This window comes from Magallana gigas, chromosome 3 (assembly GCF_963853765.1).
Source record: "Magallana gigas chromosome 3, xbMagGiga1.1, whole genome shotgun sequence".
Classification (NCBI taxonomy): Eukaryota; Metazoa; Mollusca; class Bivalvia; order Ostreida; family Ostreidae; genus Magallana; species Magallana gigas.
The window spans coordinates 54,005,597-54,023,952 of record NC_088855.1 but is presented as its reverse complement, the minus strand read 5'-3'; the positions used below and the strand labels follow the sequence as shown (position 1 = coordinate 54,023,952).

The 18,356-nt window shown below is 33.8% G+C and overlaps 1 protein-coding gene across 7 annotated transcripts in view; it reads right to left on the bottom strand.

Moving 5' to 3' along the window:
• The window catches only part of LOC105329971 (phosphatidylinositol 4-kinase alpha), a 34,974-nt gene extending 22,507 nt beyond the window's left edge, over positions 1-12,467 (bottom strand). For 2 of the 7 annotated variants that reach the window (XM_066080364.1, XM_066080368.1), the window contains exons 1-16: positions 12,130-12,467; positions 11,186-11,302; positions 10,755-10,848; positions 10,193-10,278; positions 9,992-10,064; positions 8,753-9,237; positions 8,462-8,533; positions 7,991-8,090; positions 7,272-7,286; positions 5,548-5,745; positions 5,041-5,141; positions 4,638-4,894; positions 4,005-4,100; positions 3,227-3,325; positions 771-954; positions 98-201 (exon numbers count right to left, since the gene is read on the bottom strand). In XM_066080364.1, coding sequence (XP_065936436.1) covers positions 98-201; positions 771-954; positions 3,227-3,325; positions 4,005-4,100; positions 4,638-4,894; positions 5,041-5,141; positions 5,548-5,745; positions 7,272-7,286; positions 7,991-8,090; positions 8,462-8,533; positions 8,753-9,237; positions 9,992-10,064; positions 10,193-10,278; positions 10,755-10,848; positions 11,186-11,302; positions 12,130-12,324 — 2,276 coding nt within the window. In that variant the 5' untranslated portion in view covers positions 12,325-12,467. Of the gene's footprint in view, positions 1-97; positions 202-770; positions 955-3,226; positions 3,326-3,529; positions 3,572-4,004; positions 4,101-4,637; positions 4,895-5,040; positions 5,142-5,547; positions 5,746-7,271; positions 7,287-7,990; positions 8,091-8,461; positions 8,534-8,752; positions 9,238-9,991; positions 10,065-10,192; positions 10,279-10,754; positions 10,849-11,185; positions 11,303-12,129 lie in introns of all 7 variants that reach the window. The other 5 variants (XM_066080369.1, XM_066080371.1, XM_066080367.1 and 2 more) reach the window with 4 other exon arrangements.
• Positions 12,468-18,356: the final 5,889 nt, after the last annotated feature.

Below are 18,356 nucleotides of genomic sequence, written 5' to 3'. Positions count from 1 at the left end.
ATGTAAATGGCACCAAGAACTATAACAAAGAATAACAGGCTAACAGAAAGTTCCGAAGCCATTATAAGGGTAGCTTGTCATTTTCTTGTTTGAGTACCTGTAGCCTCTGATTTTTTCGTCCTTTTCGGCTGAGCTGTACGGGGAGCTACTCTCAATGCTGACCTGGACAAACATCCTCATGATCTCGTTATAAACCGTCGTCTGTAAAGTCATAACGGTCAAAACAATCAAAAAACATTCAAAACAACCATAGGCAGGAAAATCACTGTAGGAGTTAAATACATGAAGATAACTGTATTCTTATATTTTTCTGTCTCTATAGCTGAAAACAAGGTCAAAATTTATCACAATATCTAAGATTGATCTAAACATGAAACAATTCCTATATGAAATTTGTTGGATGTATGCAAATGCAAAGAAAATGCAAGAAAATTGAGCCACCCTGAATTATAATGATTCGACAATACATGCACATTCTGCGATGATTATGTTTGTATATACTGTTAAGAGAACATTGATAATGTTAAATTGTAGGGCATTATCATAAATGAGGGAGCGGTCTGATTCTGATACTCACATTCAGTGATGATAATTTTTTTTGTGTGTGGAGTTCAATATTTTAGGGGGAGGGGTTCAATATTTTGCAGGGATATATTAAACACGGGTTCAATATTTCGTGGTATCAAAATATCTAACACCGGTTTGTAGTATATTGTAAACCTGTATTAACCTAAAGTGGTGAACACTTTACCATAATAACTTATACTCACACATCCTGCTATGATCATGGAGCCAAGCTGGTCCACTATAAGTAGGTCAAGCTGTGAGGGTGGGGAACAGAACCGCTGCTGGAAGATCTGCAGCACGGACTCGACCGTCTTAGGGGTCTCCTTCAGGGCCACAGCCATGTGCCCCAGGGTCAGGATTGTGTTGGTAGAGATCAGGTTGGACTCCCTAAACAACCCAAAGCATTACTCTCTCAGAAACTGCACATTGGTGAGAGTTCACATACACACTTTTACTGTTACTTCGTGAACAACTACTGAACAATTGCATTATCATTTGCTCTAAAAACAATAAAATCATTGACACAGCAAATCAAAATCACACCACAGCAAAAAAATATCAAAACTTATTTCAAATTCTCTACAGAAAGCAGTGAGCAAGAGAGATTATCAAAACAAAGCTTACACTAATTCATGCAGATATAAAAGCATCAAGAAAGTCAATTCTGAATATGCAGATAACTTTAGCATGCACAACTAACTATGAGTACTGTGTATGCAAAAAATATGTAGCTATATAGGCTTCTGATAAAGTATAGAGACATACATGTATTTGAGAAAAAATACAGATTAATATATATAAGTAAACTGTTTTTAATACCCAACTTCTATACACACCATATTTCTATGAGGATTATTACATAAAAGTTGTCATTTTATTCTGTTCTATGATAAAATTCACAAACTTCCAAAACAAGAGTGACGATCAACACACAGCTTCTCCTGAGGTCACAGAATAATCAGTTCTATTTTATTTTATTCTACCTTTTTTTTATATTAACTGTTCATGATATATGTAATGTTACGGAGGTATGGGCACCTCCTTTGGTGGCATACTTTTCTTTAAAATGAACAAATTTATTCAGCATAATTTTAAAGAAATTTTGATTCACAATTTGATGTATAACAACAAAGCACTATAGGATAAAGCACCAGCTTCTGATCTGCAAGTCATGAGAAAACTTTTACAATATTTCCCTTTATAGTATTTTCAAAACTGTATTTTAAGGTAAAATACTGAACAATTTGAAAATTTGAAGCTGTGATTTTTTTCTCTCTCAAAATAATCAGTACTTTTATAATATAGAGCATATAAGATAATTTATACATGTATTGTAAAAATTTTCTTCTAACTTACATGTACCTTCTAATGACAATATTTCTCCACTAGTGAAAGATTAATAATATTCTGATTTATCTATTTTTACCTTCCAAATGCTATCAGCAATGACTTGAATAATTGGTGTGAGATCATAATTATATCATTGGAATCATTTACCATATATAAAATAGTTGTATTCAATCATACATGTAGTTTGTTGATTACATGTAATGTTAAAACTATGTATATATTAATGCCAAAATCTGGTAAGTTGGAGACCATTATTCTGGTTTTCTGATAAATTGTATCCGTTATCCTAATTTCTGATAAGTTGTATAGCCTATCTGATGTTACTGTACCATAAACCACAAACCAATCCTCAAATAATCACAGGAGCCAGACACAGAGTAATGGTAAACCTGTTACAGTAACAGAAGAGAACCCAAGGCTGAACATTTTCACCATGCTGTAATTCTCAAGTGAGAGCTTCACATAGGCCTTCATTGAGGGCTCCAAAACATGTACATAATTACGAAGAGATTTAATTTAAAAAAAAAGACATTAGGAAGTTCATGTACTGATAGATTAAATTAACTTTTGTTGGAACATTCAATATGTACTTTGATCTGAGAGTGTTTAAAATTTATTTTGTTCAGCAAAACTTCTTTCACCTTTTTTCTGGATTTTGATATCAAAAGACAATACATGTATTGTTAATTGCTATCAGAAATCATTCCATGGCCCAGGTAATATCATGCTCAAGCAAATTCTTCACACAATATTAGTCCCATTTGTTTTTACAAATGCATGACTGATAAGCAGCATGAATTTGAAATTTAATGGAGGTGATGAAAATTTCAGTTTTTGAACTATACATGAAACAGGAGGAAAATTTGCCTTTCAACTATACATGTAGCTGGCTAAAAAAATCTCAGCAATTCAACTATATGAATGTATAGCAGGCTAAAATCCCAGCATTTCAACTATATGAAAATCAAGCTAAGAATCTCAGCATTTCAACTGCATGTGTATCAAGCTGAAAGTCTCAGCCATTCAACTATACCTTTAACAGGACGAAAATCTCAGCCTTTTACCTACATGTAACTAGCTGAAAATCTCAGTCTAATTGTACATGAAACAGGATGAAAATCTCAGCCTTTTACCTACATGTAACTTGTTGACCGTCACCCTGTGTTTGACCCCTGGGTCTGTGTACTAGAGCCAAATGAATAAGATCTAATAGCGATGAACGGTCAGTACAAAGAATACTGTACATTTTGGGCAGATTAGAAAAAGTTAGGTGTGCAAAATCTACATTTCTATGAAAAATCACTATTGCCTCTCAACATCCCGCAGTTCAAGGTTAGATGACGAAGGTCGAACGAATTTCATAACCAGTTTCAACTGGTACCATCTTTCCTCTGCAGACTTTCCACTCCTGCAGGAGATCAATTTTGTTTAAAAGAAAAATGCAAAGTTCAACACAATTTTAAAAAAGAATTCAAATAAAACAATTTTCAATAACCTGTAATCTGATAGCCAATGAATTAAATAACAATAAGGTGCTTTCAGTAACTTCATAACCAATCCTAACATGTGAAAAAGTAAAACACCCTATTTAACAAATAGGATAGCCTGCTACCTCATCCATTTGAAGTATTGATACGTCGATAACATCTGTTTTCTTTTGGAGAAAAAAATCTTTAATTAGAGTTTTTTTAACTGAAAATTTCATATGTTCATACTTAGAGCATGATGCATGAAATGCAAAAGATAATTATCATGCTACATATTTTAGATAAAATTAAAAAAATGCAGATTTTAAAAATAAATATCTAAAAAATATTACAAGAAAAAAGTACTCCATGCAGGTAAAAAAGTAAAAAGAAAGCACAAAAAACCAGGTTGAGATTTGACATTTTCATGCTTTTCTACAGTACAGAAGCAGACTGCATTTTTGAAGAAATAAAAGACAACTTAGTAAGACTGACTCTTTGAAATGATTAACATTAGTGTGACATGATTTATAATCCATTTGAAGTGTCTTATTGAGTTTGCACTTAAAATATCTGTCAATGAGTTCTTGGAAGTACAAGAATGAATTTCAAAATATTTACCTGTCGGACATTTCTGCTCGATACAGACGATTGGAGATGGAGGCCATGAAGGCCTGGACACAGTCTTCATCTACCTCCAGGCATGCTTTCAGGGCTCTATAAAGTAGCAGATATACCGGTAAAATGACAGACACTTGTACCTCATGCACACAAGTTTACATACTATAGCTTTACATGTACCGGTATATAAACTGTATGATTACAGTCTGTCTACCTCCAAGCACACCTTCTGGGCTCTAGTAGCATATATAAACAGTCACATATTTCAAGTAAACATACTACTGGTACATGTAACTTTAGTACATGTATGTTTATTTATTCAAAGCTAACTGGTAGTCTTATCCAAATGCAAATATCCCTCTGCTTACTCTATACTTACAATTTATGTGATGAAAAATTCGTAACAAATTCACAATTTGCCTTTAACGAATTATGGTTATGATAAAGTAATTTCTTTAATCCCTTGAAATTCCCTATAACTAAGTACGGTACAATTCACCAAATCCACAGACCTGTAGATATGAACAATCCATGAAAAATTTGTCCTAACAAATTCCATTTATCCCACACCACTTAGCATATATACAGGTACATATATTAAACCTACTTTTCCATGGTTAATGGAGCACTCACCTGCAGGCATTTATGATGGCACAGTCCCTGATGTTCTCCAGGGCCTTCAGGAGCTTGCTCTGGGGTTTATTCCGCCGGTCACTCCCCGGGGATTTCCCTGTATCAGTGACCATGATCTTGATGCTGCTCCTACTGTCCATGGTGGCGTACTTATTCAGCTTACTAAGAATGGGGGATGGGCAGACCAGGAAATCTCGTAGAGTGCAACACATTGTCCAAGCTAAGTTGGGGAACTTGTTGGAAAGTTTACCAAGAGACTGGAAAAGAAGCATAATAAACAACGAATACTATATATGCTAAATACCAAATGTACTAATGAATACATTTACATGTACAATTGCTTCATGCATCTATTCAGTTTATTATAACCAGTGGGAAAATTTGACATGCCCTCCTATCTTACCTCTAGAGCCACAAGGAGTAATGGAGTATGGGACAACAACAGCTTCCTCTCCGTGTTTGTACTGATCTTCTCTGTCAGCCGTAAACACAAACTCTCTGCCTCTACAGCAGACATAAGGGAGGAATAAAAGCACATAAGTATGTTTAATTTTGTTATTTTTTTTTTTAAATTCACCCCCAACCCCAAAACACACACACATTGCATTCCATCTTTAATACATCAGACCATATATTTCCAGTCATAATCACTGTTCTAAAATTTTTCAAGACTTAAAATATCTGGCCATAAAATACTGTGGGTACATTTCTTCATTAACACATTAATTCAGTTGATATAATTGTAAGTAGGTGAACCCAATAACAAGACTAAGGGTTCACAAAGTGAGACTTACAATAAGCAAGCAACATCTTCAAAAAAAATATAATTAAACTATGATTGAAAGTACCTGACTGTGTATTTCACAACACAGGGATGTCAAATATCTCCTTATAGTTGTTTATGTCTTACCTCTTTCTTCTTTGACAGCCCAGAACATGAGGTCTATGCAGGCAGCACAACTGAGCACCATCATCTCGTATGTGTGGAAGTCCATTTTCTTCTCCACCTCCCGTGTCCCCTTACCATGCTTGTCAAGCTCAATTTGACCAGATAAATACATCTTCTTTGAAAATTCGTAGACGTCATTCATAAAACTGGTTGGCATATCTGTAATTTGTTGAACAAGAAGAAGATGCTGAATTTTTTAATACTTTAACTTTTATGCATATATATCGTTCGAAAAATTAAGACCAATAAACAAACTGGATCTGTATGTCTCCAAAAGTTCAAAATATAAGACTGTGAGCAGACGCATTTTTTGTCAGTTGCTATGGTACATTGTTATTATGCTGCCATGTTGAAATCAGTTTTCATATTAGGTACGATTTACATCAACATCTTCACTAAGAAATTGTAAATAGTATGTCAGTATACATGTGTTACTGAATCCTCTCCTCTGGCATGCATTTCATAAATTACCCCATACTAAAAATTACCTTCATTCTTTGACATGCATGCACCTAAACCAAAAGTGATTGAAACATTCCGCAACAACCAAACACCTTAAATATGGTAGATGCTTACTCAAAGAATAAATAATATATGTAGGGTTAAGCATAAATAAACAAAAGGGTCAGTCACAATACACCAAAAACTGACAGTCGAAGCTGTTTGTGAACTTCTGTGCCACATATCAATTTTCTAGGTGTCCAAATGCTAAATGAGGTATTGCCCTTTCCCAATATTTTGCTATCCCTGTCTTTGAAAGAAAAGTACCTTTTATTTAAAAATATATATACTTGGTGCTATTCTAAGCACTGCATTTTATAACGGTATCTGTAAACACTCATTAGCCATAAAACTATGACAGTGTTTACATAAAAAAATTTATAAGCATCATCATCTGAATTTTGCTTGTAAATTGACAACTAATATTCAAATTATTGTTGAACACCTGAAATACCCTTTTTATTACATTGAAAACATTAAAAGTGGGAAAGAAAATTAAACAGCTCAAAGGGTGACCATGTCCTTTTAACAGCTTAAGCATAAGACAGTGAACTTGGATTTCACCAAACTAAGAACATAACATGCAGCACTCTGATTCCCTGTCCACTGCCACCCACTGTAAACGTGGACATTTCTCTGGGCTGATTACGTAATTTAAGATGAAAACAATAATTTGGGTACCATTTCCACCAAACTAAAAAATGATATGCACAGCCACACCAAAATAATTTCTTGTTCGTCAGACATACAGTGAAAAAAGGTACTAGCAGGCGAGCAATTCAATGATAAAATTTTTATTTCTTATAGCCAAACTTTTTAGGTGCTGCAATAATAAATCAGGACGGACAGTTAAATTTTTTCATCTTGTTTCTGATTGATAAATTAAAACTCTTTAAAATACCAAAAATAGAGTGGAAATAGAACAAAAAACAGTGCAGAATTTCCTGGATGCAGGAAATTAATCATACTATTACTTGAGGGCCCACGGAGTACAATGAACAATAAATTATATTGGTGTGGCCTACGCTAACATTTTCATAAATGATTTTTTTGGATTGTTTCTTTTCTCATTTCATGAGTTAACAATATACTAATATAGGCTACAACATTGAATTGTCCATGATTACAGTATACATATTCAGTGATAAAGCTCCCTGACTATAACGGACAAAGTCAACACTCACCTTCATAACCCGAATCTACCAGATGCATGAATGAAATGTACACTATTTTTAACATAGATCTTTTGGTAGGTAATTTTCTGATACAAACTGTTCCAAATTAAAAAGTACACATGCATATATACCATACAATTTGATTATGGTAGAAAAAGAATGGCTGTATATAAACTATCTGTTCTTGGTTCTCATGATGCCAGCCTTTTGACTGATGGCTGATATCTTTTGGTTGTTAATGTATTTAAATTGATGAAGGGAACTTTAAACTTTCCCAACGTAAAATGTCAACATTTTTTCACTTCCTCATCAGAAAATCCTGGTACAAATATTCATGAATGTGGTGTCTTAATATTGATAATTCATGAAAGTGGTGTCATAATATTGATAAATTGTGCAGGGTTGTTCAAACTGTTTCTGTTCATATACAATGTAAATAGAATTTATATCCCATTTCCTGTTAAGGAAAAAACACAGAAATTTGTTTTGTTACCATTGTTGTATTTAAAAGCATAGCTTTGGGAAAGTTTCAAAGGAAAAGTTTTGAACTGAGGCTTTGGGAAGGCATATCTATTAAAATTGCTGTCAAAAAAGTAGAATCTGTTGGAATCTGGGATGGACTATACTACGTCTATTTCAATATTCAGACTATACCATGGATGGGGGTCGATCTATTTCAATATGGGGTTTACCTCAGACTATACCATGGATGGTTCTATCTATTTTACCTATTTCCTGCTCCAGTATGTCCCGTATCATGGTGATGGCAGACAGAGTAAGAGCCTCACTGTAAGATTTGTATGGCCACCAACCATACTTCCTCCCATTCTGTCAACAAATAGAACACGATTTATTGTCAGATATCTTACTTCTATGAACATCTTATTTTGAGGATGAACTGAAAAGAACATAAATGCATGAAAAATGGTAAACAATGAACAATGATGAGATCACAGGATTTAATGTTTCATCTAAGACATTGAAAAATGGCATTTCCCAGATGATAGTATTGATTTACAAAAATTAATTTGAACAAAATATTTAAACAATACATGTACATGTATTGCAAAACATTATGTTACTGGTAATAACTTCATAACAGTTGCAAGATCATAAGAAATAAACTTTCACTGAATAATGTATTAAAAACATTAAGAAGTTTTCAATTTCCTTTTTTTACACATGAAAAACAACTTTACCTCAACACTCATCATCCATGTGTAAGCTGTGTTTGTATTTGTTAATAACTCCTTATTTAGTAATTTAATTGTCTGAAAAGGAAAACAAAGTGACATTTACATTACGGTAGCTGGGAATTACTTACATTGTCTCTTTTTAAACACAACTTAATGTGGGTGAATTTAAAATTAGGTGAAACTGTTTGCAACTGTAAAAGAGCGAAAATTACATGCGGCAAAAATAATCCTGTTTACAGTATTTTTTAACAAGCAGTAAGCTTCAATATAAATCTTCCCAACACATAAATGTACCTGTGATAAAAGTCTCTGAAGCTGGGTTGGTGTAAACACAAGATGGTCTTTTTCTGGGATGATCTCAAACCCCCATGGCTTCACACTGGTAAAACTGGATGCAATTTTACAGAAATAATGGGTAGAGGCCTCCACTTCCCCCTCCTGGCCAGGTTTTCCAGGGTCTTGCACACCCAGAGGGGCTGGTGACCTCTCTCTGAACTTTGTTGTGGGTATTTCTGGTACATTGCCTCTTGTGGGTGAGACAGGGGAGTTAGGGTCTGAATAGATGAGATGAGACGAGATGGTGCGTGGGAGGATGGAGCGGAAGGTAAAAGTGTTCTCATCCTCCTCATTCTCCTCCTCCTTCGAGGGGACACTAAGTTCCTTGTGGACAGACTCAGATGGGTAGAGTAAGGAAATCAGGTGCTTGCTTCCATCACTGGATCGCCCCAGAGCCCGAATCAATCCAAACAGGACTGGGATAGTTATAAGTGACAATTTTTCTGCAAATACATCAAATAAACTAGTGATGAAAAATGTGAAATGAACACAGTAGAAATCAAATCAAAAGTCTAAAAGAAGCTTCAGTAAAATTATGCTTTAAGATGTTTTTAATGATTCTTTTTCTCTTCTGAACTGATGGGCTTGGATATCTTTAGTCACTCCTTCTGCCATTTAGTTCTCTCATTTTTAACCAACTGAAAATGCAATCTTTTCTACAGCTTTGTAGGGATGGGATGATCCACCGATGCACCGGTGCATCACGGTATTTATTTTGACGATATTTGGATCGATACATTTACCATTAATACAACGATACCTAAGCGAACTTTTTTTTATTTTCCAAAAATATCTGAACTTCATATATCGGCTATTTTTAGTCCGCGCGCCTAATATGAAAGTACAAAGATGGCGGAAAACCTCGTAAAGTTGTCAAAACTGTTAGGAAGCTAAATCTCTGAATCTGGAGTGTGGACAACTTTTGGATTACTTGTTTATGAAAAAGTAGTGTATATGAGACTAAAGTAATTTGTAAATTGTGCAACGCTCATTTTAAATATATCAAAATAACTTTGCATGGACATGCGCTAACACATCAACAGATTGAAAATTTTTTTAACACTTATTCATGTTTTCATTTAGTTGCAATGTATTGTGATAAGTATCGTATCGCATCTCATGTATCGTGATATGTACCGAATCGGTTAAGTACAGTATCGTCCCAGCCCTACAGATTTGACAGTCATAAAAACCAACCTTCTTTGGCATTTTCTTTATCTTCACACTGTTTTATAAGGGCCTCTAGAACATCCAACTGAACATTCAGGATCTGTTCAATATCAACATAAAAAATTACTGTAGGAGCAACAACTTAACAACAACAGATAAATGTACAATGTATAAGTAATAGAGAAAAAAGTGTAATATTTCTGTATAAAAAACACAACAATATTTTACCTCCTCCCGTAGTTTGGTGTCCTTGAATGCTAGGTCACTTAAAATGGTATTCAAACAAAAACTGAAGTTTTCACATCTTGGTAGTGCTGAAAATAATAAATTTTTGAGTAAATTACAGTATATTTGCAATTTTAAATTGTCAATATACCATTTAATGGTTTTAAACAAACAATTTTACATTAGAGTCAGGTATTTTTTTTAGAATAATATGTTAACTTACAATATAACAGCTAAAGAAATAAATTGAAACAATAATGGTTAAATTACATTATGCCCATATCATAACACAATTGAGATTCTTTACCAAATCTCATGATTATGAGCTAAATCTTATAAAGTTTGGCAATTGAGACTCCGTGGATTACATATCTATGGGTTAAGCAAGAGGTGAGGTTATTTTCCCACATAAAGCAAAATAGAATTTGTAACATAGCTGACACTCAGAAAAATACTGTTAAATCATGTCCAAATATAAAAAATAATCTAACAATTCTACATTTCTCTTCTATAAAAAAAAAAATTATCTTTTTTTTTTTAAACTTAATCAGTATGTTTGATATACTTTGTCCCTTTCCTGGCTTATGTTTCCCAGTCCAAAGTGAGTTGGGAAGACATCTTAGAACTTTGAGCAGATATGATGATATCACTTCTTTTTTCTAGAGTCAATGAAATAAAGTACAATGGAAAGAATTAGTTGGATGTCACACAATTTTAAACAGCAATATTAGCAAAATATTCATTATAATATTTTAAGAGCAACTTAAATCTTTATAATAAATAAGCCCAAATATATGTATGATATCTGTACAGTACACGTACTATGGATTATATAGCAAACCAGTTAATTAACCTCTAATTAAATAGCTTTTCCCACAGAAATATGAATAATCAAAGTTTATGAATTATTACTTTCTTTCTTTTCTTGATCAATTTTACATATTAAATTTTTTGATAAGTAATGTCATAGTTATAATTTTAGCCTTGGTTCTCTACCTGCAAGTTAGACTCCAACAAAAATATTCCAAGGGATATTATTGCATCTTGTCCCCTCTGGTCAAAGGAAAATCTACCATTGATCTCTTTTGGACATAGTGACAACAACCTTGCAACCTATAAAAAGAACAAGAACAACTGCAACATGATAATGAATAGACAAAGAATTCTAAAAGTATATTGGTTGCAAACCCATTCTATTAACAGGGTCAATATTTTTTATCAATTTCATCTGGTTTATTATACACTATTTTTACATTCCTTGTTCAGTATAAATACATAACAAAAGAAATAAACAAATAACAGCAGCATCCTTAAAGTGATTTCTGGACATTTTGATACCAATGCCCCCCCCCCCCCCCAAAAAAAAAAACAAACCCAAAAACCAAAAACAAACAAACAAATAAAACTGAAATAAATGGAAAAGTATATAAAGTTACAATGAATAATTGAATACAAGGAAAACTTTCATTAAACATGTTGAATTAACACATATTAATCAACATTCATTGGGCAAAACAACATAAGAGCATTTTCGTTTTAATATAATATTCATGATGGGGATGTTTTTTTCTTTCTGCACGAATTTTTGATATTAAAAAAACTTGAACTGTTTTATAGCTAACAATATGACATTTACCGCATTATATACCATCAGAGACATGTTATTTATGTCTCTAATATCATACAAGTGTATTATGAAAAATTGATTAAACTCTGCTTTTTTTTATTTTCAAATTTTGGTTGGTGCTCAAAATGTTTAAATTTTAGTGCCGAAACGTCTTATAATTAGATGTCGTGGTACGGCTGCCGAAACGCCCTGCTTCCAATCTAAGATCTGCGTGTTTATTTAATTCAACATGACTGACTTGCTGTTTACAACCGTAACTATCCTACAAAATCAAAATTATTTGAAAGACAAATTTTGACTGATGTAAACTAACTTTATCTTCAGGTGCTGGGTTAATCGCTGCAGACGATCTGGCAAATTGACGTAAAATTTTTGCAAACAAAATTCCGTCGTCCGCCATGTTTTTCAGGTAACCTCCCTTGGTTAGCATTCGATTTCCGAACCCGATGAAAAATAAACACCGCAAGTTCCCGCCACTCTCTGGTTTACGTGCATGGCGACATGTCATGCTCCTAACCCTGACGTATTACAGGCTTTTCTACATGTACTGCTGTCTTTGAAGACTGGCTTTCAGCAGTCAGAAAAGCTCAGAAATCAAAGAAGCCAGTCTAATCCAGGAGTTAGTCACAATTTGGATTGTTACAGTGCAGCTGGACAAGTGTGGAGTTCTGTCACCTCTAGACTTCGTGTCCAGAGCATTTCTCTATGGTTGTCTGGCAGCTTTTAAGTTAATGTTCTGTACAATCTTTGTGTGTAGATCAACCGCCACAGCATCAATTTATACATGCTCAAGAACACATGCATAAGGATGTTGGCGAACAGATCCGAGATACGTCATTCGTTATTATAGTTTGTTGTTTTTGGACGCTAAAGGTTTATTTTGTTGTTTTTTTATGTGGTATTTTCTTTACAGTATTTGCCAAATATTAATATTGATTTAATTAACAGGCACTTGTAATCGTTTTTCTAGTGGTGGGCAATGCCAAGAAATCTCATCATAGTTATGTTGCTTCACGGTAAGTGGGTTTTGAATTGAAAATAAAAATTTCACTGTCTTTTATTTAGGTAACATGTGCATTACTTATCACATTTTATTCAGCACCATCTAGTTCATCTTATTCAGAAACAATTTAAACCAAACTAAATTTGGAGAGAAGGAGAGATGAGTAGGAAGGAAAGAAAACAGATTCACATGAACTCATTTAACAGAAGAAATATTTTACATAGAAGTAAGGAGAACAAATTACTTCGAAAAGAATGGAACCCCCAATTTTTGAAACAAGGTCGGAAGTGTACTGTTTTGGGTAGCACTGTTTGTCCTGGTGCGAGTAAACCCGGAACACCTGGATCTGCGTACAGTAAAAGGCCGCGTCATTTTAGTTAAATGAATATAGAACGATGTATGTAAAAATCTTCAGAATGTATGTAAACATGGTTATATACTGTCAAAAGTATAAGCATGTAGTTGTATATATTCTATTTTCCATACGTTTTACTAAATTTTGCTCATAAATGGTGGATAACGCCTTAGAATACCATGAGCTGTGACAATTTTATATTGTAGCTTAGCGCAAAGCCATTATAATTTTACTGCACGCTGTGATAAAGCACTGCGAAGTTTGGTTTCTAGGGGTACATGTATGTTTATTCGACAGAGAGACCACTGTATGACTATACTAATTCAAGTATATCTAATGTTGAAAAAAATCTTACATTGTATGATTTTAAAGATTATGTTCAAATTAACAAAGGAAATACATGAAACTCGTTTAAACTTGAGAAATGACGTGTGCATTCTATGATTCCGAAAGAACAACACAAGACTACGGTAACAATTTATGTCATTAATGCACCAAACACTGTTATCCAGACAGAAAAGCCGGGTACATGGACACAAAATCAATGGCACGCAGTCATGAAAGGGATGGACTGCTCCGGGGCACAAGTAATGCTTGGGGCCACCAACCATATTAACATGTCAAACAGAGATGGTACAGAAACTTTGAGCAGAGAACAAAATGATAGAAGAGGGATTGATGCCATTCGGGGTATTGGAGAGATCACGGATGAATCTCCAGAAAGGGGAGTTTCGTCGTCCAAAACCAACAAAAAGTTATTAGTACGTTCGAACCCTCTATCAAACCAAAAAAAAAACCCCTGACACAAGCGGTGAGAGAGATTGAGCCACTGGAGCATAGTGTCAACATATAACCAAAATTGAAGGACAACAAGCCATCTCATTGAACTGCTGAAGATCACGTCATCTTATTACTAGAACTGAATAATAGCGTATTACGCAATCCATCAGTTTTAGTATATAATAAGATGGTTATATCATATTTTTACTAAAACTAATGGATTGCTTGTCATCTTATTATCTGCATGTACTAGAACTGATGTAAAATGCGTCATCTGATTACTATGATTGATAGATAGGGCGTTATCTTACAACTAGAACCAATAGATAGAGCGCCATCCAATAACTAAAACTAATGGATTGCTTGTCATCTTATTACCTGCATGTACTAGAACTGATGGATAATGCGTCATCTGATTACTATGATTGATAGATAATGCGTCAGCTTACAACTAGAACTAATGGATAAAGCGCTGTCTTATTACTAAAACTAATGGATAACGCGTGAAGTTTACTACTAGAACTAATGAATAGCATGTAATCTTATCACTAAAATTTTTGGGTAGAGCGTCAGTTTACTACTATAGAACTGATGGATAGCATGTCATTTATTACTAGAACTGATGGATAGAGCGTCTATTTACTACCAGAATTGATGGATATCATGTCATCTCATTACTACAATTGATAGATAATGCGTCATCTTATTACTAGAACTGATGGATAGAGGGTCCTATCACTACTAGAACTGTGAATTTTGCCTCACCTATTACTATAACTGATAGATAGGGTGTTATCTGATTACTAGAACTGATGGTTAGCACATCATCTTATTATAATAAAACTGATGGATAGCGTGTAATATCACTAGTAAAACTGATTGTTAGCGCATCATCTCATTACTTTCTGTTATGGTCCGACTTCTCTAGTACCCGAACTGATGGATATAGGGTGTTATACTATAATAATCTCGCTTGAAAGTATATACTAGTACTTCGGCCGATATAGATAATGGGTCTACAGTAGGGGATACATTTTTTACAGAGGAATATATATGGAAAAATCATTAGAAATATTCATTTCATAAACCAATTGACAAGAAAAGCTCTAACTTGTATGAAACATCCCTTTGAACTGCTGGACATCATGTCATCTTATTACTAGAACTGAAGGCGTATCACGCAATCCATCAGTTAATTTTGGTATATACAAATGTAACAAGATGATAATATCATCTTGTTACTAAAAACTGATGGATTGCTTGTCATCTTATTACCTGTATGTACTAAAACTGATATACAATGCGTCATCTGATTACTTTTATTGATAGATAGGGCGTCATTTTAGAACTATGGATAGAGCGCCATCCTATTATTAAAATTCATGGATAGAGCGTGTTATCAGTATAGAACTGATGGATAGAGCGTCTTATTGCTATTAGAATTGAAGAATAGCACCTCGTCTTATTACTAGAACTGATGGATAGAGCGTCAATTTACTACTAGACCTGATGAGTAGCTCCTCATCTTTTTACTAGAACTGATATATAACATATGACATCAATTACAAGAACTGATAGATAGAACGTCAATGTACTACTAGAACTGATAGATAGGGTGTTATCTGATTACTAGAACGGATGGTAACATGTTAATTATCTTAATATTAAAACTAATAGAGTGCTATATTATTACCAAAACGCATGGAAAACGTGTTATATCACTACTAGAACTGATTGTTAGCGCATCATCTCATTACTTTCTGTTATGGTCCGACTTCTCCAGCACCCAAACTGATGGATAAAGGGTGTCATACTTTTATTATCGCAATTATTCTCGCTTGAAAGTATATACTTTAGCCGATATAGACAATGGGTCCAGAGTAAGGGTTCCATTTTTTACATAGGAATATATAGAGAAAAATATTTATTTCATAAACCAATCGACAAGAAAAGCTCTAACTTGTATAATAGCATCCTCAGGTAGTGCATATTCAAATTTGTTCAAATCATCATCCCCGGGGGTAGGTAAGGGCCGCAATGGAAGGGGTCAAATTTTTATAAAGGAAAATATAGCAAACAAATCTTTAAAATTCTTATTCTCAAAAACTTAAACAACAAAATGACCCCAATGTTTAACTTAAGAATACGTTGAGAAAAATTTGGAAGTCTTTGAAAATCAAGATATATACTTTACTCGAAGTTGTCTAGATATTTTGTATTTGATACTTTAATTCCTAAAGCTTTTGTTGGCTATTCCTGCAGGGGTGAGCCATGTGGCCCCTGGGACTGTTATTACTAGAACTGATGAAACGGCGCTATCTGATTACTAGAACTAATTGATAGGGCGTCATCTTATTGCTAGTACTAGACGTGAACTGATATGGATAACGCGTCATTTCATTACCAGTACTAAATGAATATAGTGTATTATCTTACTACTAGAACTAAAGGATAGCGAGTCATTACTAGATCTGATGAATAGGGTGTCATCGTGAAACTAAAATTGATAGAAAATGCGTCATCTTATTATTAAAACTGATAGATAGCGTATGTCATCTTATTACTCGAACTGTTGGAAAAAGTATCATCTTACTACTAGAACTGATGGAAAACAAATCATCTTATTATAAGAACTGTTGGATAATGCGTCATCCTTTGACAAGAACTGATGAATAGCGCATCATATACTTTTTAGAACTAGAGAGTCTTTTGCTAGTATGAGAACTGAAGAATAGTGTGTCATCTTATTACTAGAACTGATGGATAGGGTATCAACTTATCACTAGAACTACATGATGCATTGAACCGGGTGTTTGTGTGACGTCAATAATATAACTTTTTTTAGCTCACCGAGACGAAGTCGGGGGGAGCTTATGCTAGACCATCGGCGTCGGCGTCCGGACCTGGTTAAATTTTTTATTGCAGGTCCTGTATCTTATACTACTTGTCCTATCTTCACCAAACTTGCATGGATGATGCATCTGGACCTACTTATGAAATACTTGGATGCTGAATCTGAGCCATGAGTTTAAGATGCTGGAGGAGGTTATGGTTTTTAGAGCTGGTTAAAGTTTTTAGTGCAGGTGCCCTTTGATAGCAATTTCTAAGTTACTACTGGTCCTAACTTCACCAAATTTGCATGGATGGTGCGTCTTATAATACTAATGCACTTGACAGGCTTGAATGCTGAATCTGACCCATAGGTTTTGGATGCTGGAGGAGGTAAAGGTTTTAAGAGCTGGTTAAAGTTTTTGGAGCAGGTGCCCTCTGCTGATTATATCTTAGTTAATACTGGTCCTAACTTCACCAAAGTTGCATGGATGATGCGTTGTATGATACTGATGCACAAGTCAGGCTTGAATGCTGAATCTGACCCATAGGTTTAGGATGCTGGATGAAGTTTAGTTTTTTTTTGAACAGGTCACATGTTTAATTCATAATAGTACTATTTCAAACTTGCATATGTGATTTAAATATAATATAAATGAATGGCAGAGGTAACTTCAGATGCAGAGCCTGATCTCCATTATCAAGGATGCTAAAAAAATATCCTACCTCATTCAATCGTACTTGATAGATGTGTTCGTTGTTAAATGATATAACATGATTCCTATTACATGCATAATTATATTCTTTGATATGATACACTATTGTTTTATATGATACAATATGATATGTATTATATTGTAAAAAGTTGCATGATACGATTTGATATTGTATATGTTATAGTATTATGATATTGTTATGTATAGCATTGTACATTATTATACAATATTGTATAATATGATATTGTACTATATATTATTTAATCAAATGATATTGTTTCATATTATATTGCATATGTGATGAAGTACAATAATGTATAACACGATACAATGTCATATTATATGTTACAATATCATATTGCATCATTATTTATTACAGTATTATATTTTATTAAATGATATGTGTATATATTGTATAATAGGATGCAATATCATATTTTATATTATTGTATTGATAAACATCGTATCTTATAATATTGTATGAAATGAACATATGATTATCATACAAGAAGATAGGTGGATAAGGCGTGTAAAATGCCCATACGCGGTCGGACAGGCTACTGAAAAATTAAAGTATTAATAAATCTGATGGTTTTTTTTAAATCATTGAAAACAATATATATTTAACGAATCATTGATTTTTAACCTATAGGTATGTTCAATACTTGGAATATGTTGACTCAAACAGGCGTGTACGTATCAAAACCTGCAAATACTGTCATTTTTTAGAACTTCAGGGCATTTTCTTTTATAGAGTGGGTCTGTGCTCCATATTTTTCTCATAGTCTAATTAAGGTCTATTGGAAAACAAACCGATTTCAATCAACAAAAACGTGGAGAGATGACCCACTATACAT